The sequence below is a fragment of the Haematobia irritans genome, chromosome 3 (assembly GCF_050003625.1).
Source record: "Haematobia irritans isolate KBUSLIRL chromosome 3, ASM5000362v1, whole genome shotgun sequence".
Lineage (NCBI taxonomy): Eukaryota > Metazoa > Arthropoda > Insecta > Diptera > Muscidae > Haematobia > Haematobia irritans.
In genome coordinates this window covers 195,486,821-195,509,284 of record NC_134399.1, presented here as the reverse complement: position 1 = coordinate 195,509,284, position 22,464 = coordinate 195,486,821, and the positions used below count along the sequence as shown (strand labels likewise).

Genomic DNA, 22,464 nt, shown 5'->3' with positions numbered 1-22,464 from the left:
ACCGATCCCCAGATTTAGCTTGAAGAGCCTCTAAGAGAAGCAAATTTCACCCGATCCGGTTGAAATTTGGTACATTGCGCTAGTATATGGCCGCTAACAATCATGCCAAAATTGGTCCATATCGGCCTATAGTTATATATAGCCGATCCCCAAAAATAATCTACCAAAATTTTATTTCTATAGAAAATTTTGTCAAAATTTTATTACTATATAAAATTTTGCCAAAATTTTATTACTATATAAAATTTTGTCAAAATTTTATTTCTATAGAAAATTTTGTCACAGTTTTATTTCTATAGAAAATTTTGTCACAGTTTTATTTCTATAGAAAATTTTGTAAAAAATTTAATCAAAATAAAAACACAAAGTCAATCAATAATGTGATTGAAAATAGTTACGTTTCTAATTAAAAAAATTATTGATACAATCATTTTTTAAATCAAACTAAGTAAACAAAGTTATTTTAGAAAATGAGTTAACATTTTTGCGGTTTTTATTAAACAATTGTTCCAATTAACAATTTTTTTGAATCAATAAATAATTGCTCGTTCTTCTTCTTCCTTTAGCGATATTCCACGATATTTCCGGTGAAAATTTGAAAGTCACTTTCCGTCTCTATCGTGGTCCTCTTTTAATTATCGAATTCATCTTCTTAATTGGTGTTAACATTTATGGATGGCGTTCATCAGGTGTAAATCATGTACTTATATTCGAATTAGATCCTCGTAATCATTTATCCGAACAACATCTAATGGAATTGGCGGCAATATTTGGCGTAATATGGACACTTAGTATGTTAAGTTATTTATACTCGGCCAGTTTAAGTATACCGGCATTTATAAATCCGCTCACATTAACCATTATAATGGTGGTGTTTTTGATAAATCCTTTTCATGTGTTACATCACGATGCTCGATTTTGGCTATTAAGAATATCGGTAAGTTTTCATTTTTGGATTATGTTTAAATTTGTTAAATTAATTTTAATTCTTATTTGTATTTGTATAGGGCCGCATGATTGCCGCTCCTTTCTTTCATGTGGGCTTTGCTGATTTCTGGCTGGGCGATCAATTGAATTCTTTGGCCACTGCTTTATTGGATTTTGAATATTTGACATGTTTCTATTTCACCAATGGCAATTGGTTTGAAGCCCGCGATGCTTCTATATGTATGGAGAAAGATTTTATTATACGACCCATATTTAATTGCCTACCCGCTTGGTTTCGTTTTGCCCAATGTTTGAGACGTTATCGTGATACTCGAGAAGCTTTCCCGCATTTAGTGAATGCGGGAAAATATTCGACAACATTTATGGTCGTTATATTTGCTACACTGAAAAGTTATAATAGTCGTAAGTACTTAATTTGGTAAGAATGGTGAACATGAAATTATTATGATTTTGTTCTTCTTTTAGGTTACTACTCCAACACTTTTGATAATCCCTATACATGGCTGTGGATTGCCTCGTCTGTGATTTCATCATGTTATGCCTATACATGGGACATAAAAATGGATTGGGGCTTATTCGATAAAAATGCTGGAGAAAATACTTTCCTTAGAGAGGAAATTGTCTATTCATCAACGGTGAGTTATTAATCATAAAATTGGGTTTTATGAAAATAGTTAAAAAAATCGCGCAATTGTTATTTTTGCAAGTCATATGGAAACGTCCAGCTATAAAGAGTGAAAAAATATTATTAAGAAATTTAAAAACATTGAGAATAACTACATCCACCTCAAGGCAATAGGTGGAGCTGTGGCCATTGGCTGCGTGTGAGTTTTCGTCAATCATTTCCCTCTGCAGGAGTTACATCCCAAAGAGCTTCGCATGCTTCGGGTTCGAGTGGGGTAGAGCAAAACACCAAGATATGGTATTGTTCCTTCCATCGAAACCAAATCCACAACCTTTTGGTTTCGGTTATAAATAAATCCTATTCGAAAATACACTACGATCTAGCATAGCTGCGGTAATATAATCACGCTGTACAGTATAGTGCACAACTTTGGAACTGTGCAATCCATAGATTGACCCTCCGATTTCATAACCTCCCAGCAGAGCTTTTATAACTACGATCCCCAATTAGTGAAGTAGTAGTAGTAGTACTCTCCTTATTTTCTTAAGTAATACATTTTCAAATCAATACAATGCATTTTACGATAACATATTTAGGTATCTTAAGATATAAAGAATAATGTAGTTGTAAGAATACATGACATTGACCTATGGTCGTTAGTCATTAAGATTGTTTCTTTATGTGAACGTAAGTTATTTAAAAAGTAAATTCATGTAAAAGTTGTTCTCTGTATTGGATACAAGTTCTAATATAATAAGCTAAATCTTTCCAAGCAATTAAGAGGCCATCTAAAGCATAAATTAGATCATTTTCAGTAAGCAAAACCCTTTGAAGTAGTACAAACTTGGAGCATCTCCAATGTAGAGCTCAACCGATCTTCTTCAAATTCCGTACGTCCGAATATTTTATGAGTCTCGAAAACTTGCAAAATATCAGCCAAATCGGTTCAGATTTAGATATAGTTCCCATATATATCTTTCGCCCGATATGTACTTATATGATCCCAGAAGACGGAGTTTTACCCTGATTTGCTCAAAATTTTGTACAAGGAATTCAACTAATATTGTCGTCAATTGTGGCAAATTTAGTTGAAATCGGTTCAGATTTAGATATGGCTCAAATTCTAACACCGATTCACGTAAAAATTTGCACAGAGAGTCAAATTGAAATTTTACCAATCCTTGCTAAATTTGGTTGAAATCGGTTTAGATTTAGATATAGGTCCCGATTTAGACTCATATGACCCGATTTTGACTCATGACCATAGAGCCCAAAGTTTTAATCCGATTTATGTGAGGCTATGCAGAGAGAGTAGAATTAATATTATAGCTATTCATGCCTAATTTGATTAAAATAGGTTCAGATTTTGATATAGCTCTCATATATATATTTCGTCCGATTTAGATTCATATAACAACCGGAGACCAAATTTTTATTTCGATTTACTTAAAATTTTTCCTTGAGAGAAAATTTTACATTTTACACCCATTTCAACGGAATATTATTGCAATTGATTTTATTTTACACAAAAGAAAGATTAAACATTGTATCTAACTGTGTCGAATTTTATCCAAATCGGTTCAGATTTAGATAAAGCGCCCTATATTCTTCCGATTTAGGCAAAAATGGTACAACGTCAGCAAAGATGTCCTCATACTTTCATACTTTCCACAGAAAATTTAGATAAGGTTCCAGCTGTGAAAATGTCGCTCGATGTGGCCAAATATTCAGATTTAGATAAAGCGCCCTATATTCTTCCGATTTAGGCAAAAATGGTACAACGTCAGCAAAGATGTCCTCATACTTTCATACTTTCCACAGAAAATTTAGATAAGGTTCCAGCTGTGAAAATGTCGCTCGATGTGGCCAAATATTGTGACAATCCTGACAATTAACCACATATTTTTGTGAAATTTAGCCAATATCCTTGTGAACTCACCACTGCTAAGGAGCAAAAATAAAAATTACTCAAATTGTCCTATACCTCTAATACATACACAGTCTCACACAAGTTTACATACCCCTGAGTTTTTTACCTCTTAACTAAACCTTTTTCGTGTCGTTGTTTATAACCCACACCAAAAAAATCTTCTTGAAAATTAACAAATACTTTGTTTTTCAAATTAATTTACTAAAAATAAAGGATATATATGTATATTTTTTAAAATTTTATTATTTAAAGAAAATATAAATTTTTAACCGTATGTAAACTTGTGTGAGACTGTGTATGTATCGTCGGATAATCATAAAAGCACTTTTGTGCAATAAAATGGCTTTTGCTTTATATTTCCCATATTTTGTTTACTTAATTGTTATTGTTGTAACAGTTTTTAATGTGGTTTCATCCATTTTGTTATATGCTTGTGTAGTTCAACTTGTAGCCAGGTCAAGGAACTCCGCGACAAGGATGGGGTGTGTCCAGAGTGATCTGGTGGTGAGACGGGTAGGCTTAGCTGGGCAAGCAAAAAGGTGACGAGTGTCATGTGACCCTTGATTACAGATGGGACACACGTCAGCTACGCTGCTATCAATCACTGATAAGTATGAATTGAAGCGGCTGCACTTGCCTGATCTTAGTTGGGCCAAAACTACCCTGCCGTGGGAGGTCTCTCTCCTCCGGTGCTATGGGCGGCGGTCGGACTCCGAGAACAGGATTAACCTTGTAGGTTCTCACCGCTTCAGCTACAGTATCCTCATGAATCCTGTTCAGACCAGTCTGGTATGCTGCCTGATCTAGAGGCTCCCTTTGGAACGCTCGGATCTCGGGTTATAGAAGGTGAAGATCAACCCTTACATTCCTGGGTGGAGGTTGTCTATCCACAAGATGGTGATTCGGATGACAACTGTTGCGGTTCTAAGGGCAGCGTGACAGGTCTATATGTAATTCCGCTGCGTATCGCTCGTTTGAGGTGTCCACACTGCATAGTTTACCACTGACCGGTAAACCCCAAGTGCTGTCGGCTGTCCGAACCCCAAGTGCTGCCGGCTGCATTGAGTGCTGCCCAAACATTGAGTGGCTGTTGTGCGGGCATAACCGATTGGTTCTAGGATTAATGCCCACCATGAACTTTGGCATTCTCTCCTAGGTTAGGTTATGTGGCAGCCCGATGTATCAGGCTCACTTAGACTATTCAGTCCATTGTGATACCACAGTGGTGAACTTCTCTCTTATCACTGAGTGCTGCCCGATTCCATGTTAAGCTCAATGACAAGGGACCTCCTTTTTATAGCCTAGTCCGAACGGCGTTCCACATTCCAGTGAAACCACTTAGAGAAGCTTTGAAACCCTCAGAAATGTCACCAGCATTACTGAGGTGGGATAATCCACCGCTGAAAAATTTCTTGGTGTTCGGTCGTAGCAGGAATCGAACCCACGACCTGTGTATGCAAGGCGAACATGCTAACCATTGCACCACGGTGGCTCCCTTCTCTCCTAGGTAATGACCAGAGAGGCATAGCTCTGGCAGAGCAGATATATGACTACATTTTGCACGGTGAACGAAGAGGCCCCCAAAATTTTAAATTTTGACTTTAAACCGCGTATTTTAAAAGACTGGTTCAAAAGAACTTCATGGGAAGCGGAAAAAATAAATGTGGAAAAACTTTTTCTGGGCTCCTTTGATCAATCAAAAGAAATCCAAATAGGACGTTTGCAGATATTACACCGATTGCGGCTTCAGTGAGCTAACGCCCTCACATTTTCATATTGCCGAGAGGAAGTTGCGGTACATAATCAACACAGTAGCCGATTGCCTCTTACCCACTGGTCGAATTGCCCAATGAGATAGCTAGAAAATGAGTAGTATGATACCGCTACTAAGGTCAGGCAAAGTCCCGAGTGAGGCTTATTCGCACATGTGGATCTCGTTAATCCTACTGAGCTCCTTGAACAATTTCCAGCTTTCTGGCTATTAATATGTATTCCGACCTATCTAGGTTTTCAACCTATCTGAGCTTCTTCTGGTGGTCCATCAAACATTTCTTACTATAATTTTTTGAATCTATTTTCTTACCTTTATAAAATTAATTATTGTTCATTTATTTATTCTTCTTTCAGGGTTTCTATTACTTTGCCATAATTGAAGATCTTTTGCTGCGTTTCAGTTGGGCTTTATCATTCTATATAACAGAAATGAAATATTTAAGTGGTGATATTATGACGTCCATAACTGGTATACTAGAAGTATTTCGGTAAGTTGTTGATACGTTCAGTAGTTCTTGTTAATCTTCATAAGCAATATTTCTATACTCTTTTTTTTAGACGTTTCGTATGGAACTTCTTCCGTTTGGAAAACGAACATCTAAATAATTGCGGTAAATTCCGTGCTGTGCGCGATATTTCAATAGCACCCATCGACTCATCAGACCAAACTTTAATACTACGCATGATGGATGAACCAGAAGGTGTGATAAATCGTTATACAAAAACAAATCGTCCTAAACCGAAAAAGACCAAAGATCCTGAAAAGAGAAGCCTATTGCCACCTCGTGGTTCTCTACAGGATCTAACCATAGACATTGATGGTACCAAGAAATTGTAATTCAATATATAAAGACAAACAAAAAAAAATCGAAGAAAAACACAAATGTGTCTTCACAACATAGAGAACAATAATGCAATGTCTTGAAAGCTGTAAAGCTTTCGGATTTTAACCCCCATCTATTATAGAGATAGTTAAGATCGAAAAAAAGAAAAGGAATAGTCTTAATTTCTTAATTATTATTTAGTGAATTTTTATATTTTAATCCCCCCATCAAGTCGATTATGCCTTCCAAGTGCTTTGGCCCCCCTCCTTCGTACACTTAGTTGGGTATTTGTGAAGTGGAAAGTTTAGAGTTTGTTTTATTTTGTATTGTTCGATAATATATGTCATTTAAAAGTCAAACGAAAATGTTTAAACATTCTCGAAATGGAATTAGAGGTTTATAAAATAATCTACAAACCTGATCTGAACCAGTTTCACATTAAGTTTTTGCCAGTACTAATCTATTTGTTATTGTTTTTATGTATCTTATAATTTAAGTACTTAATAATTCCTTTCCTCACTTAAAGACTATTTTATTATCAACACTACAGGCTTCCTTTAACCCAAATTGTTTTGTTGTTTTTTTATTATTATTATTATTTAAAAGCGGCAGTATTACTTATAATTTAAAAAATAAAAATCAGCCACTCAAAATAACCGCTTATATATTTTTCCAAAATTGAAAATAATTAAAAAAAAAACAAAACACTTAACATTCCCATTGATTTAAGAAAATTTTCATAAATACGTAAATATTTTATAAATAGTTTACTTTTCTTTTAGTTAATACAGAATTAGGAAATTTTCATTGGTGCCCTGTTTTGTATATTCAGTCGTGTTTAATGTTTTATCTGTTCATAAAATTTTGATTCCACCAAATAGAATGCTACAAAAAAAATTTTTTTAATTAAGAAAATTTTTCTAAAAAATACCCCCAACCAACAAGTTTTGCTACAAAACTTGGCTCATTTTATTGATGAGCTCTAAAAAACAACTTTTTTACTTTCTTCTAAAAAACAAATTATTGAAAAATGTAAAATTTACAAAATGAAACGAAATTAATTATAATTTATTACAAACATGCATATATATACAAAAACGAATTCATACATAAATATTTTTCTAATATCAATTCATGTGTAATACTTATGATAATAAATAAAATAATATATAAGTGATAAACTATTTTAGATGCAAATTAAATTATTCGAGTTTTATTTGATAACAAAATTTTCTATGTCTTACGGTACGTATACCCTGGCAAATATTTGACAGAAATCGAAAAAGACTTCGACGCCACAGCCAAACTAGCAAAAGTTTTTAGCTCTGATTGGATATATTACATTACGATAGAGTAAAAATTTTGAAAATGTTAATTTATGGAGTATTTCTTTCCACCAGTCGACGTGATCCTGTTTTGAGCGATTAACAAATTGTGGGGAATTCAACGCGAACAAATTTTTTGATGGTCAAATAATCATGCAATATTGAGTGTATGGTGGTCCCACTAATACCTAAGGTTGTCTTAATCTCACGATAGGTCACATGACGATATTGGCCTTCGATAGCACAGTGGAAGTGTGTTAGGCTTAAAGCTTCACTAACACAAAAAAGAAGCTATAAATAGCACTAACCAGCAGCGCCACTAGTGGAGAATAGTTAGGTTAGGTTAGGTTAGGTGGCAGCCCGACTTGTCAGGCTCACTTAGACTATTCAGTCCATTGTGATACCACATTGGTGGAGAATAGTGGTGAAAACTCAACCAACACCTATACCCCCTCACCCATTACCAAAAACAGTTGTTAATTAAAAATCTGGATAATATAATTAGCGATGTCAAAAACAGGCTCCCACGACAATCGGATGCGGTGAAGCCGGAGCGAAGTCATCATGAACTTTAGGCTGCTACAACAAAAACAACGGCCGCTAGGGCAGGAGTACGACGACTGCGTTGTGTGAATTAACAACCAACATTGCAGAGGGATTGAATTGAATAAAGTGAACCACACACATGTACACGTACACTGATGTGGCAGCCGCTGGCCAATGGATGGGGTCCATCGGGTCGATCCGGTACACAGAACACGCCGCCGTGTGGGATCGTCCACCGCCCATAGCACCGGAGGAAAGAGACCTCCCACGGCAGACTAGGGTAGTTTAGGCCCAGTTAAGATCAGGCAAGCGCAGCCGCCTCAATTCCTATTTATCAGTGATTGATAGCAGCGTAGCTGACGTATGTCCTATTTGCAACCAAGGACCACACGACACGCGTCATCTTTTCTCTTGCCCAGCTAAACCAACCCGACTTACCGCCAGGTCACTCTGGACGCATCCCACCTTAGTCGCAGAGTTTCTCGATCTGGTCACAAGCTGAAGTACCAAAGCGTATAACATAAAAATGGATGAAATCACAATAAACTGTTACAACAACAACCACACCACACTCTTAGGGGATATTAATGGAACAAACTTTCCTAATAATCTTAAGAGATGGTTGGCGAACTACATGGCCGGCAGACAATCCTATGTGGAATTCAAAGGAAAAAGATTGGAGAAATAAACAAGGCTACCTCAAGGCGGTGTACTGCCCCCACTCCTCTTTAATATCGACGTGGCTGAAGCTCCCTTATTGCCACCATATGTCCACCTGATTACCTATGCGGACGACTGTTCTGGAACTCGATATCCACATATGTGGCCAGAGTATCCCCAAATGTAAATACCCCAAGGTTCTTGTTGTGACGTTTGATAGTCTGTTCCTCTTTGGTAAGCATGTGAAAATGGTAGCTAACATTGGCTGGTAGCACCTGGGGGAAAGACAAAGGATCTACGAGTCTATTGGTCGTCCCCTTATCGATTATGCAGCCCCTGTTCCGATTCCCAGTATTAGCGATACCCAGTGGAGAAATCTCCAGATGGTGCAAATACTGCGGTGCGGATTGCCACTAGATGTCACTCTAAGACACCAGAACAGCATCTCACCCAACAGCACCTTATAAGTGCAGGGGGATAAACCACCCGAACCATGCCACATCCAGGTGAGTACCAACCGAAAGAGGCAAGCCCATACGGTTTGATTTTACGACGATGAGAGACGGCTTCCTAGAGAAATCAGGTCGGTGATATTACAGCTAAGATCGGGGATCTCCAGGTACTTAAATAGTCACCTCTCATTTCTGAACACGCCAATTAAGGTGCTATAACAGCTAAGATCGGGGATCTCCAGGTACTTAAATAGTCACCTCTCATTTCTGAACACGCCAATTAAGGATGTATGCCCGAATTGTGGAAGTCGTCTCACATCACGAGGCATCTCTTCGCGTGTCCTGCAAAGCCGACACACCTGACCCCTATTTCACTCTGGAATCATCCAGTAGAGGCAGCTCGCTTGTTTAAATTCCCAGTATTAGCGATACCCAGTGGAGAAATCTCCAGATGGTGCAAATACTGCAGTGGGGATTGCCACTCTAAGACACCAGAACAGCATCTCACCCAACAGCACCTTATAAAGTGCAGGGGGATAAACCACCCGAACCATGCCACATGCAGGTGAGTACCAACCGAAAGAGGCAAGCCCATTCGGTTTGATTTTACGACGATGAGAGACGGCTTCCTAGAGAAACCAGGTCGGTGCGATCACAGCTAAGATCGGGGATCTCCAGGTACTGAAATAGTTACCTCTCATTTCTGAACATGCCAATTAAGGATGTATGCCCGAATTGTGGACAGTCGTCTCACATCACGAGGCATCTCTTCGCGTGTCCTGCAAAGCCGACACACCTGACCCCTATTTCACTCTGGAGTCATCCAGTAGAGGCAGCTCGCTTGTTTCGATTCCCAGTATTAGCGATACCCAGTGGAGAAATCTCCAGATGGTGCAAATACTGCGGTGCGGATTGCCACTAGATGTCACTCTAAGACACCAGAACAGCATCTCCCCCAACAGCACCTTATAAAGTGCAGGGGGATAAACCACCCGAACCATGCCACATCCAGGTGACTACCAACCGAAAGAGGCAAGCCCATTCGGTTTGATTTTACGACGATGAGGGAGGGCTTCCTAGAGAAACCAGGTCGGTGCTATCACAGCTAAGATCGGGGATTTTCAGGTACTTAAATAGTTAACTCTCATTTCTGAACCCGCCAATTCAGGATGTCTGCCCGAATTGTGGACAGTCGTCTCAAATCACGAGGCATCTCTTCGCGTGTCCTGCAAATCCGACAGACCTGACACCTATTTCACTCTGGAAACATCCAGTAGCTCGCTTGTTCGAGCTGGATGTTGATGCCTAAATGGCTAAACCCAATAATTTGTTTGTTTTGTCTTTTTCCCGATTTGTTTTTCTTTTTCATACGTAGATTCCCAGGGGCTACTCCCCTCGTTACAGTCGGGTCTACGGACCGGGGCAGACACAGGACTTTAAACCCTGCTCAAGGACTGCAAACCCCCATTTGGAGTAAGTCTACTTCCCGAAAAACTTAAAAGATGGTTGGCGAACTACATGGTTGGCAGACAGTCCTATGTGGAATTCAGCTGAAAAATATCTATAAACCTCAAGACGGTGTACTGTCCTCCTCCAGTCTATCTTTTACGTGGCAGGATCTCCTCTTCTGCCATCTGATAATCACCTGATCGTATATGTGGAGCTTGAGATGAGGATTAATGATTACCTTCCTGCACTTAGGGTCTTCTTTGTCGACGGGAATCTGAAATTTTCTACCCCTAAATCGACAGCGATCATTTTCACATCGTGGAAATTTAGGTCTTTAATACAATGTAAATATTGTTTTCAGTGTAGGATTCAAGATATCCTGCTAAGGTAACTGAAACTCTCTTAATTTGGAAAGCATTGAAATATTAATCAGAATTTTTCATAAATTTCACAAATCTCATTTAACCCAATTAACAATGAAATTTTCAGAAAAGTTAGGAGCACATTTGACGCCCGAATGGCGTCAACAATATATTTCCTATGTGGTAAGTACATATGTATATAGCCATTATACAGAAAACTTTTCTCTATATAATGAGGTTTTGTTTTAGGATTTGAAGAATATGATTTTGAATGCAATCGAAAATGCACCAGTTGTCCAAATGGTTTCCAAACGTACCATCGACGTCTACTATACACATTTCGAGGAGGAATTCTTTTTCGAGTGTGAAAAAGAACTGCGAAAGGTGAATACATTCTATGCGGAAAAATTAGCTGAAGCCTCCAGACGTAGTGAGGCTTTATCAACTTCCCTCGATACCATAGCAGCGGAATTTCGTTTGAAGAAACAAACCCAGTCACGTTATAGCCTTCATACGAATGCCCCAAGTAAAAGATCATCGAAAAAGTGGAAAAAGTCAAAAATGGAAGAATTGCGTAATGCTTATAGTGAATTGTATTTAAGTTTGGTTCTCTTGCAAAACTACAAAGTCTTAAATCATACAGGATTTAGGAAAATTTTAAAGAAGCATGATAAGGTTGGCAACTATGCGAAGTCTTTGGCCAGAGGAAACATGAATGAGTATATTCTCAAATTATTTTGTTATTTAGGTACTAAATAATGACCTTGGAGCAAAATGGTTTTCCAAACATGTGGATACCGCTTATTTCTATAAAAATAATGATTTGGATCGAATGATCGAGGAGACAGAAAATAATGTTACCGAATTTTTGGAAAATGGTGATCGTGCCCAAGCTATGAAACGTTTACGTGTTCCTCCACTCGAGGAAACTCAAGAAATGGGAACAGTTTTTCGAATGGGATTTTTCTTGGGGGCATTTGTGGTATTATTGACCACTGTATTCTTAACAGGTTTGTAATATGCTATTGACGAATTTCCAAGGAATTCAATGGCATTTTTTCCCTCTAGATTTGGTGCCTCCCATATCCTCTATGGATAAGATCTATGGTTTACTTCTATTTCGTGGACCTTTCTATGTGGTCTTATATTTATTATTTCTTGGCATCAATGTCTTGCATTGGCGTCAATATGGTGTCAATCATATTTTGATATTTGAAATCAGTCCTCGAAAACGTTTAACATATTCCCATCTACTGGAATTGCATGGAGTATTTGGTGTTTTATGGTCATTATGTGTTTTGGGTTTTATATATGGACCGCAATTGGGTGTATCTCGTTATTGGTTTCCATTTTTATTGCTTACCTTCATGTTGGGATTTTTACTGATGCCTTTCAATGTTTTCCATTTGAGTGGAAGATTGTGGTTGCTGAAATTGACGGTGAGTTAAAAAAAAATCATAAAGACTTGTAAAACTTTCTATTGTGTAGTCTAAAAGTGCGTGGCGTCCCAGCGCGAAAGTGGCTCTGCAGTAGTTTTTTCCATTTCCATTCCTGAGATGATCGACACTTTGATATATTTTAGTGCTAACCTTACTCTCGAAAATGCCTCAGATCCAAAAGTCCAACGGGCTGAGGTCCAGAGTTTTTGGTGGCCACTGTGTCATACAAAAAGCGAGCAACCTTCTTTTTAGTCATTCTTGATATTGATTGATATTCAGCATTTATTTTGATCTCACGTTCAATGAATACGAGCTGAGAACGACCATCGGCCGTTACGGTGGCCCACGTCATTATTATAGGCCGCGCTTGAGTTCTAGGGGTCAATCGAAGTTGTATATTCACTTTATTTGTTTACAAAATGCTTAACTTGGAATAGCTTATAATCGGAGAAAACCAAATTCGGAATTGCTTCGCTCCACTTTCGTGCAAGCGAAGAAATTCCTTGGATCTTTCCAATCTAATTTTTTATGCTTCGGTGAGCTCTTGAACTTTTTGTAACTTCGCTGGCTTTAATCGAAGGTCATCTTTCAACATAAAACAAATTTGGAAGTACTTCCAAAGGCACTACTTTAAAAGCACTTCCAGAAGATGCACTCTCAATGATTTTCTTTATTTTAACTAACCAGGAAGTTCTTTTAATTCAATTTTTTATAACTTGGTTTTTTTCATATTTTTAATGGGTAATTTTAACTTTTTTTTGTTTCAAATAGGTTAAAAACAGAATAAGAATTAATAAAATGGTACAAATCATTTAAATTTTGTCGAAGAAAATGCTAAATACAATCTGAAAAAATTTTGAATTTTTGAAAATATTTCCGACAAGCGTTAACATAGAATCCATTAAAAATTATAAACAAGTGAGTAAAGTAGAAAATCGGGCGGGGCCGACTATATCATACCCTAAACCACCCCTACTGAATTAGTAAACAATGTTTGTGGGGTATGAGTGGTGTATAATTGGGAAATAGCCCGCATTTCCATATGTACGAACATTAAGGGGTACATAGTTATGGGAGTTTTATCACAATCTGAACAGAAATAACTGATATTAGGAGCTATAGTTGATTCTGAACCTACAGAGTTTGTATGACACTGATATTGCTCCCATTATTAAATAAAGTAGAAAGTCGGGCGGGGCCGACTATATCATACCCTAAACCACCATTACAGAATTAGTAATCATAAGCATTTGTGAGGTAACATATAGGTCTGGAAGATAAGCCGCAGTGGCATATTTAAGAAAATTAAGGGGTACATGTCTATGGGTACTTTGTGTTAATCTGACTATTGCTCATAGTCAATGTTGCCAGGGAAAATGTTCGGTTTACCCTACAAGGACAAAAAAAGTTCCCTACTTTCTCATACATTCACAAACAATTTTCCCTACTATATTTTTCGTTACATTTAAAAAAAAAATAAATTGCAAAACAAACATGGTTCTAAGTACTTTATTATCTTAAAATGTGAATATGCAACATACATAACTAAGAATATAAATTTGTATTACCACCACGGTTGCCACAGTTGGCAGAATTCTACCCAAATTAGTAATCTTTTTTGTTAAATCTCTATAAAAATAAAATTTTGGAAAAAGTTTCTATAAACAAATTTTTGTGAGAAATTTTTCTATAGAAATAAAATTTTGACAATAAATTCTATAGAAATAAAATTTTGAGAAAAAATTCCACAGAAATAACATTTTGAGAAAAAATTCCACAGAAATAAAATTTTGAAAAAAATTTCTATAGAAATACAATTTTGACAAAATGTTCTATAGAAATAAAATGTTGACAAAATTTTCTACAGGAATAAAGTTTACCACACATTGTTAAAGATCAAGCCTTGCCGGCTTCTAATTTCCTCCTCTAGAGCCACCAAAATGTAAAAATTATTACAAGTGGTGTTGAGTGAAATTGTCCTACATTGTGGCCCTACGTCCCTACAAGACGCTAAATATTAGAAAAACCCTACATATAGGGAATTTTCCCTACCTCTAGCAACACTGGCTGAGTTGATACTGCACCTACGGAGTTAGTATGCCACTAATTTTGAGCTCATTATTAAAAAAGAGAAAATCCTTAAATTAGTGTGGGTAATAAATACAAATTTGTAAAAATCGAGCAATATTCTTATGTAAGAGCTACAAGTACGTATAAGTACGATCGGCTAGTACATCAAAATTTGAAATTTGAGTAACATTGGTTAGTAAATAAGAGTACTATGGCCAAATTTGGGAAAATCGAGCGATACATATATATGGAAGCTATATCTAAATCTGAACCAATTTGCATAATATTTTGCGGGTTTGATTAATACCGCAAAAGGTTACCTTGTGCAAGATTTGAGTAAGATCAGTTAAGAAATGAGGCCTGTATGGTCAAACATAAAGTTATTAGGGGCGAATTTTTCAAAATCGGGTGATACATATATGGGAGCTATATCTACATCTGAACCGATTTCGATGAAATTTTGCACATATAGTTAGTACTATAGAGGACTGGATCTAGCCAACTTTTAGTAAGATCGGTTAATAAATAAGGGTTCTATGGCCAAATTTGGGAAAATCGGGCTATACATATATGGGAGCTATATCTAAATCTGAACCGATTTCGATGATTTTTTGCACATATAGTTAATGCTATAGAAGACTAACATTTAGCCAAATTTGGGTAAGATCGGTTGATAAATAAGGGTTTTATGGCCAAATTTAGAAAAATCGGGCGGTACATATATATGGGAGCTATAGCTAAATCTGAACCGATTTCGATGATTTTTTGCACATATAGTTAGTGCTATAGAAGATTATATTTAGCCAACTTTGAGTAGGATCGGTTGATAAATAAAGGTTTTGTGGCCAAATTTGTGAAAATCGGGCGATACATATATATGAGAGCTATATCTAAATCTGAACCGATTTGGATGAAATTTTGCAGACTTGAAGGGCGATGGAAAAGATTACCTTTTGCCAAATTTGGTGATGAACCGTTTGAAAAAAAGCGCAACGTGACCCCATTTGTCGAAATCGGGCGATACATATATATGGGAGCTATATCTAAATTTGATCCGATTTCTTCCAAATTCAATAGCGTTCGTCCTTGTGCCCAAAAGGGAGCCACCGTGGTGCAATGGTTAGCATGCCCGCATTGCATACACATGGTCGTGGGTTCGATTCCTGCTTCGACCAAACACCAAAAAAAGTTTTTCAGCGGTGGATTATCCCACCTCAGTAATGTTGGTGACATTTCTGAGGGTTTCAAAGCTTCTCTAAGTGGTTTCACTGCAATGTGGAACACCGTTCGGACTCGGCTATAAAAAGGGGGTCCCTTGTCATTGAGCTTAACATGGAATCGGGCAGCACTCAGTGATAAGAGAAGTTCACCAATGTGGTATCACAATGGACTGAATAGTCTAAGTGAGCCTGATACATCGGGCTGCCACCTAACCTAACCTAACCTAACCTTGTGCCCAAAAACCACCCTGTACCAAATTTCATCACAATCGGTTAATAATTGCGACCGGAATCCTGTGAACAACAAATACATGGACAGACGGACGGACGGACGGACACCAAGCGCTAGATGGACTCAGGAGGTGATTCTGAGTCGATCGGTATATATTTTATGGGGTCTAAAATCAATATTTCTGGTAGGCACATTTTTTGGCCGATCAAACTTATTATACCCTGACCCTGTGGTTTAGGGTATAAAAAATTATAAAAATTATTTGACAAAATATCACAGAATTTTTTAATTTACATCCAAAACATTGAATTCGGATCACACCTAAAGAAGTGATGCAAATTCAGTGCAACGGCTGTTGAAATGGTGGACATCCGTCCTATGACAAGCCCATGTTAAATTCATCCCTTCTGCGTCAATTTTGCACCACTTCCGGATCCAAAAAGAACATTTTCATTATTTTTTTTTTGGCTACGCTTTTTTTTGCTGGGTTGCTGCATCCGTTATCGAGGTATGTCCAGCCCAAGAGTATATTTTCTACCATTGCGCCGTGGATTTCGATCAAATCTGGCCTTAATTTTTGGTATCATTTCTAGTATTGTTACCGTATTGTTTTTGTCTACATTTTGAACACGAACATTTATTCACATTTAAACGCTGGAGGGCTCTAATGGTAGCCACTTGCGGTATTCCAGCTAGTCATCGTGTATATTTCAGTTCAATATTATTTCTATAAATCAAAGTGTTTTTCTTTATTTTAATTAAAATCAGACTTATTTCAAAGACATACGACTATAATGGAGAAAAGCAAAGCTTCCAAAGATTCGTGTTCAAAATGTAATGAAACAATTTTTTAAAGTCAATACTTTGTAAATTATTTGCCCTCAATTTTAGTTTGAATAAGCTTTCCTCTTAGTTCAATATTTATCTCAGGGTAGCTAATATTTTTTAATTCTTATCCATTCTATAGGGTCGCGTGGTTGGAGCCCCATTTTTCCATGTGGGTTTTGCAGACTTTTGGTTTGGGGATCAATTAAATTCATTGGTATCCTCTTTGATTGATTTTAAATATATGCTTTGCTTCTATATTTCCAATCCGAAATGGAATAGCAATTTTGATGCAAGCAAATGTCTTGAAAGAGATTATTTGGGAAACGCCATTATACGATGCTTACCGGCATGGTTTCGATTTGCTCAATCGATGAGGCGCTATCATGATACTAAATTGGTACATCCATTTTTAGTGAATGCTGGAAAATATTTTGCCACATTTCCAACGGTATTATTTGCCACATTAATGGCCTATTATAAAGGTAAGTTGGGGTGATCGTTAAGTTTTGTTCAGTCAGAATCGAGCTATGTTATGTGAACCAGAAATTCCAAAACTACAACCAAAGAAAAAATAGTTTCGAAATTTTAGACAATTAAAATTTCTTTAAGAGAAAATAAACCCGAATTTATGACAAGCGATGCAACGATTGTCACTAATCTTTTCTAATTGCTTTTAAAGAAATTTTTTGATATTTTGGAAAATTTTTAGCGTCAAAAGAAAATTGCGTTTATCTAAAATGTCGTTTTTCAGAAAACTCTTTTTTCAGTGGACATTCCAAGCCGAAAGAAAATGTATTTTTCTATGAATGTACGTGAACAACGATATTCTACATATATGCTTTTCGGCAGCCCGTACATTTTTAAATTGTTACAATCATTATTTAATATTTTTGCTTTCAGATGATTATGTTTATTTCTTTGAAAATCCATTTGTTTGGTGTTACATCTTTGCTGCCTTGGTTCAAACTTTGTATTGTTATAGTTGGGATATTTTACGTGATTTTAGTTTATTTGAAAAATTTTCCGGCAAGAATATCTTTTTGCGTGATCAAATTATATATCCAGCTAAATTTTATTATTTCGTCATTGTGGAGAATTTAATTTTACGTTTCTTTTGGGTTATTTCAATGTTTATGACTGTGCGATGGAGTGTATCCGGCTATATTATGGATACATTGGCGGGAATTATGGAGATATTTAGGTAAGTATCGTAATTAGGATGTAGTAGTTGTAGTTGTAGTAGGTACGTATGAAACCATCCATGTACCTCTGCATTTTTGTTGCAAATCGGCGAAATAACATTTGATGAGTTGGCATTTTATGTGCCAATACAATATAATCTTCAATACAATCAGCGACGTCTCTCTTTGAGGGCATTGCCAATACTTCCCCACAGGCGATTGTACAATCATTTGAACCAATAGTTCAATCACCAGACCGATTGTAAAATCATCATTCCGCATCCAAAGCCAGGCAAAGATTCGAGTAATTGTAAATCGTACAAACCTATTGTCCAACTCTCACAATATCTGCCTGTTTCTATATGTCGAACGTGCTCTATCGATCGACTGAAATGCATAGAAACAGCTGATTTTTGGTTATGAATTCTGCTGTTTGTTTTCATTTCTGTCGATCGATAGAGCTCGTTCGACATATAGAAACAGGCAGATATTGTGAGAGTTGGGCAATAGGTTTGTACGATTTACAATTACTCGAATCTTTGCCTGGCTTTGGATGCGGAATGATGATTTTACAATAGGTCTGGTGATTGAACTATTGGTTCAAATGATTGTACAATCGCCTGTGGGGAAGTATTGGCAATGCCCTCAAAGAGAGACGTCGCTGATTGTGTTGAAGATTGTATCGAAAAATCAAACGTCACGATGTTGACAGTTAAAGGGTGATACGGTCAAAATTTGGTCAAGGGAAAACGCGTGTAAATCGGTGAAATCGTTTATTTAAAAAATTAAATTAAATTTCTTGTTCAATATCAATTAGTATAAAATTCAGGAAAAATATTCAGTTAGGCTTTCGCTTTTCCAAATCCGAATTGCCGGGCCTCACGCTTGACACCTGCCATCAGATTTTGTACAGCCACCTTGTCCACCTTTTTCGCCGCAGAAAGCCAGTTTGCCTTGAACTGCCTTAGCAGTTTTTTTTAGTCTTCTTTAGGTTCCGCTTGACAATAGCCCAGTATTTCTCAATTGGGCGGAGCTCTGGCGTGTTGGGAGGGTTCTTGTCCTTGGGAACCACCTGCACGTTGTTGGCGGCGTACCACTCCATGGCCTTTTTACCGTAATGGCAAGATGCCAAATCCGACCAAAACAGTACGGAACAACCGTGTTTCTTCAGGAAAGGCAGCAGACGTTTATTCAAACACTCTTTCACGTAAATTTCTTGGTTGACAGTCCCGGAAGCTATGAAAATGCTGCTTTTCAAGCCACAGGTACAGATGGCTTGCCAAACAAGATATTTCTTTGCGAACTTTGACAGTTTTATGTGCTTGAAAATATCTGCTACCTTTCCACTTCCTTTTGCCGTATAAAACTCCTGTCCCGGAAGCTGCTTGTAGTCGGCTTTGACGTAGGTTTCGTCGTCCATTACCACGCAGTCAAACTTCTTCAGCATCATCGTGTACAGCCTCCGGGATCGCGCTTTGGTCGTCGTATTTTGTTTATCATCGCGATTTGGAGTCACTACCTTCTTGTAAGTCGATAGTCCGGCTCGTTTTTTGGCTCGATGCACGGTTGTAGACGATACACCCAGCTTATTTGCGGCATCTCGGAGAGAGAGGTTAGGGTTTCGCTTGAAACTACCGGCAACTCTCTTTGTCGTCTCAGCGGCTACCGGTTTTCAATTTCCCCCCGATCCAGACTTCCTGGCTGTCGACAAACGTTCCCCAAACACTTTAATTACATTTGTAACGGTTGATTTGGCAACTTTTAGCGATTTTGCCAGCTTCGCGTGCGAGTAGTTCGGATTTTCGCGATGCGCGAGCAAAATTTTGATACGCTGCTCTTCTTGCTTGGACGGCATTTTGACAACTGAAGAGTGAATTCCAAAATCAAAATAGGAGGAGGTGTGTGTGTGTAGAATACACACACACCTTCAAAATGAGGGGTGTTCAGGTTTTTTAAATGCAAAATTGAAAGAAATACGTCAAGTTTACATTGACCAAATTTTGACCGTATCACCCTTTAAAACTCCGTATTAATATGACATATGCATTAAGGACATGAAAAGTCGTTCTTATGACAATATTCCACCAGGTTTAAGGGGTGTAGAACCTTCTGAATCTTGGGTACTGGTGAGAAGGGAGATTATCTTGACCGATTCCAAGTTTAAAAATTTTCCACATGTTTCTGGAGGTGTAGTATCTCAACGTTCTTGGTAGCAAAAATACATGGACTATACGATTCACCTTTACACGAATGGATGGATTTGTTGCAGAATCTCCCTTGAAATCGGTTATGATTAGTGAACTTAAGTATGTATGTTGAAGATTTTAATGGAATATGATTCCATAGACGGTATCATCTTGTAGGTGTGTGTTCCTGACGCCAAAAAGGTGACGTTGGAAGGTTGGGAAACTCGAACAGTTCTGAGAGGTAAATAATTGTTACACCGATGGTTTGAAGGTGTGATTGGACGAGAGAAAGGACTCATACATGAGTATGTGTTAAATGTATCAACAATATCACGAGATGGAAGGAAATTTTGTTTCTATTGGTTGTAGTGGGAGCAAGATCCGAAAGCGACGATAAGAGACGCCTTCATGGAGAGATCAGATATGTGCTGTCACAATTACAACCTGGAATCTTCAGGTTCTTAAGCAGTTTCCTAGGTTAGGTATGGTGACAGCCCGATATTTCAGGCTCACTTAGACTATTCAGTCCAATGTGATAGGTTAGGTGGCAGCCCGATGTATCAGGCTCACTTAGACTATTCAGTCCATTGCGATACCACAGCGGTGAACTTCTCTCTTATCACAGTTGCTGCCCGTTTCCATGTTAAGCTCAATGACAAGGGACCTCCTTTTTATAGCCGAGTCCGAACGGCATTACCGCTGAAAACTTTTTGGTGTTCGGTCGAAGCAGGAACCGACCCTTAGTGTGGAAGACGAGCACGCTAACCATTGTACCAAAGTGGGTCTAAGGTACCTATGCAGTTACCTCTCAATTCTGAACATGGTCATTTAAAATGTATACGCGAAATGTGGCAGTGATTGAGGCACCTCTTCACATGTCCTGCGAACCCGATAAACCTGACACTAAAATTGCATAAATCTGCCGCGATTTCAAAAATTTGTTAAATACAGCGACTACAAGAACAAATTCAAGGAGGCCACTCTGTGAAAGAGCCAAGGCCAGAGAGTAGCTGTGCAACTATGCGAAGAACTGAGGATTATGTAGTTATCAGATCGAAGTATCAAGGATGTTCTGCTTCTTAAGAAGTAGTTACTTTGAACTTGCTGGCGACATGACACAAGGAAAACTGGATCCTCTTTTCATCGTAACTTAAATAATTATGATAATCTTTTAACTCCTATGCACACAAAAAAATTCTATTATTCAATCACGAAATTAATTGATCCAATTAATTTTTTAATTGAAATGTCTTCAATCACAGAAATGATAGTATCAATTAAAAAATTAATTGATACTATTAATTTTTGTGATTGATTTTTGTTTCAATTTAAAAATTTGTTGAATCAATTAAATTTTTAATTGAATATTTTTTAAAATTTAAATAAGACTTTAATTGGAAAAATTTTCGTGAACATTTTTTCTGCGTGAGAGAAATATGGTTATCAAATTGATAATTTAAGGAAGACATTGCAAAGGGAACCCGGGATCCTCTTTTTAACCCAATCAAACGCAATCTAAACCATTATGGCGATCGTTTAATTTCTATGAGGGAAATATGATTATCAGATATAATTTTTTAAGGATAAGTTAATCTTAAATCGATCATCGGTTTAATTGCGTTATCCATTTTTCCGGAGCTTTGTATCCGTTTTACTTTTTTTCTTTACTGCTAATCTTTACTCCTATCTCTTTCCTACCGTAAATGCCTCTTATATTCTCTTTATTGACAGACGATATCTTTGGAACTACATCCGTCTGGAAAATGAACACCTCTTCAATGTTGGACAATTCCGAGCTGTGCGTGATATCTTTATAGGTCCCATAGAGGATGAAAAAAGTTCAATTCTTGAGAGAATGATGGACGAAGAAGATGGTGTACGAAATCGTAAGAAAATTCGTTTCGAAGATGATGACATGGAAGACTAAAGGCATCCTAGTCGTGAAGACAGATGAATCAAATGTTTAAACTAGAAAAATACAATTTTAATAAAATTTATTTAAAAACAAATTATTATTATAATAAACTATAAATGAAATATCACATATTAAGATATATTGTCGGCAACCGCTGATACCAGGGCTGTGCCTCTTAAAATCCAGAAGTCAGGTGGCAAAGAACTTTCCAAAAGAATGGAAAGTATGAAATTCGTTGAATGACCTGTGGTCGAAAGGACACCCGAACGGGCTTGAGTTTTATAGAGGGGTGCCTCATATCGATTACCACGATACAATTTTAAACATGGTATAAAACGTATGGTGGGCATACGTGAATACAATTCACCAATTTGGGCATCACAAAGACCTCCACGATTTCTATTCCATTGAGCAGCTTCTACAAAAAGACCATGGACATTGACACCAGCTTCAGAAGATTCTGGTAGATCGCCATATAGATCATCAACCTAGAGAGAGA

General features: G+C 37.3%; 3 protein-coding genes across 5 annotated transcripts in view; 2 read left to right on the top strand and 1 right to left on the bottom strand.

Annotated features, from left to right (window-relative positions):
• The window catches only part of LOC142230631 (solute carrier family 53 member 1-like), a 68,673-nt gene extending 61,371 nt beyond the window's left edge, over nucleotides 1-7,302 (top strand). For all 3 annotated transcript variants that reach the window (XM_075301273.1, XM_075301271.1, XM_075301272.1), the window contains exons 4-8: nucleotides 567-937; nucleotides 1,008-1,350; nucleotides 1,414-1,583; nucleotides 5,631-5,764; nucleotides 5,835-7,302. In XM_075301273.1, coding sequence (XP_075157388.1) covers nucleotides 567-937; nucleotides 1,008-1,350; nucleotides 1,414-1,583; nucleotides 5,631-5,764; nucleotides 5,835-6,114 — 1,298 coding nt within the window. In that variant the 3' untranslated portion in view covers nucleotides 6,115-7,302. The remainder of the gene's footprint in view (nucleotides 1-566; nucleotides 938-1,007; nucleotides 1,351-1,413; nucleotides 1,584-5,630; nucleotides 5,765-5,834) is intronic.
• A 3,659-nt stretch (nucleotides 7,303-10,961) lies between these two features.
• LOC142230628 (solute carrier family 53 member 1-like) lies at nucleotides 10,962-22,094 on the top strand. The gene is made up of 7 exons (XM_075301269.1): nucleotides 10,962-11,077; nucleotides 11,144-11,569; nucleotides 11,643-11,904; nucleotides 11,963-12,333; nucleotides 16,823-17,165; nucleotides 17,584-17,884; nucleotides 21,782-22,094. The coding sequence occupies exons 1-7, from the start codon at nucleotides 11,009-11,011 to the stop codon at nucleotides 21,975-21,977; spliced, it is 1,968 nt and encodes a 655-aa protein (XP_075157384.1). The 5' UTR covers nucleotides 10,962-11,008; the 3' UTR covers nucleotides 21,978-22,094.
• Dhc16F (Dynein heavy chain at 16F) overlaps nucleotides 22,028-22,464 on the bottom strand; it is a 59,564-nt gene continuing 59,127 nt past the window's right edge. Inside the window, exon 34 of the mRNA XM_075301270.1 lies at nucleotides 22,028-22,453. Within this exon, the coding sequence (XP_075157385.1) occupies nucleotides 22,097-22,453 (357 nt within the window). The 3' untranslated portion in view covers nucleotides 22,028-22,096. The remainder of the gene's footprint in view (nucleotides 22,454-22,464) is intronic.

Excerpts from the sequence above, each read along its gene's own strand:
- LOC142230628 (XM_075301269.1), top strand. The coding sequence starts at position 11,009 with ATGAAATTTTCAGAAAAGTTAGGAGCACATTTGACGCCCGAATGGCGT. Across the intron at positions 11,905-11,962 it reads GACCACTGTATTCTTAACAG|ATTTGGTGCCTCCCATATCC; the intron begins GTTTGTAATATG and ends TTTTCCCTCTAG. Across the intron at positions 12,334-16,822 it reads TGTGGTTGCTGAAATTGACG|GGTCGCGTGGTTGGAGCCCC; the intron begins GTGAGTTAAAAA and ends TCCATTCTATAG.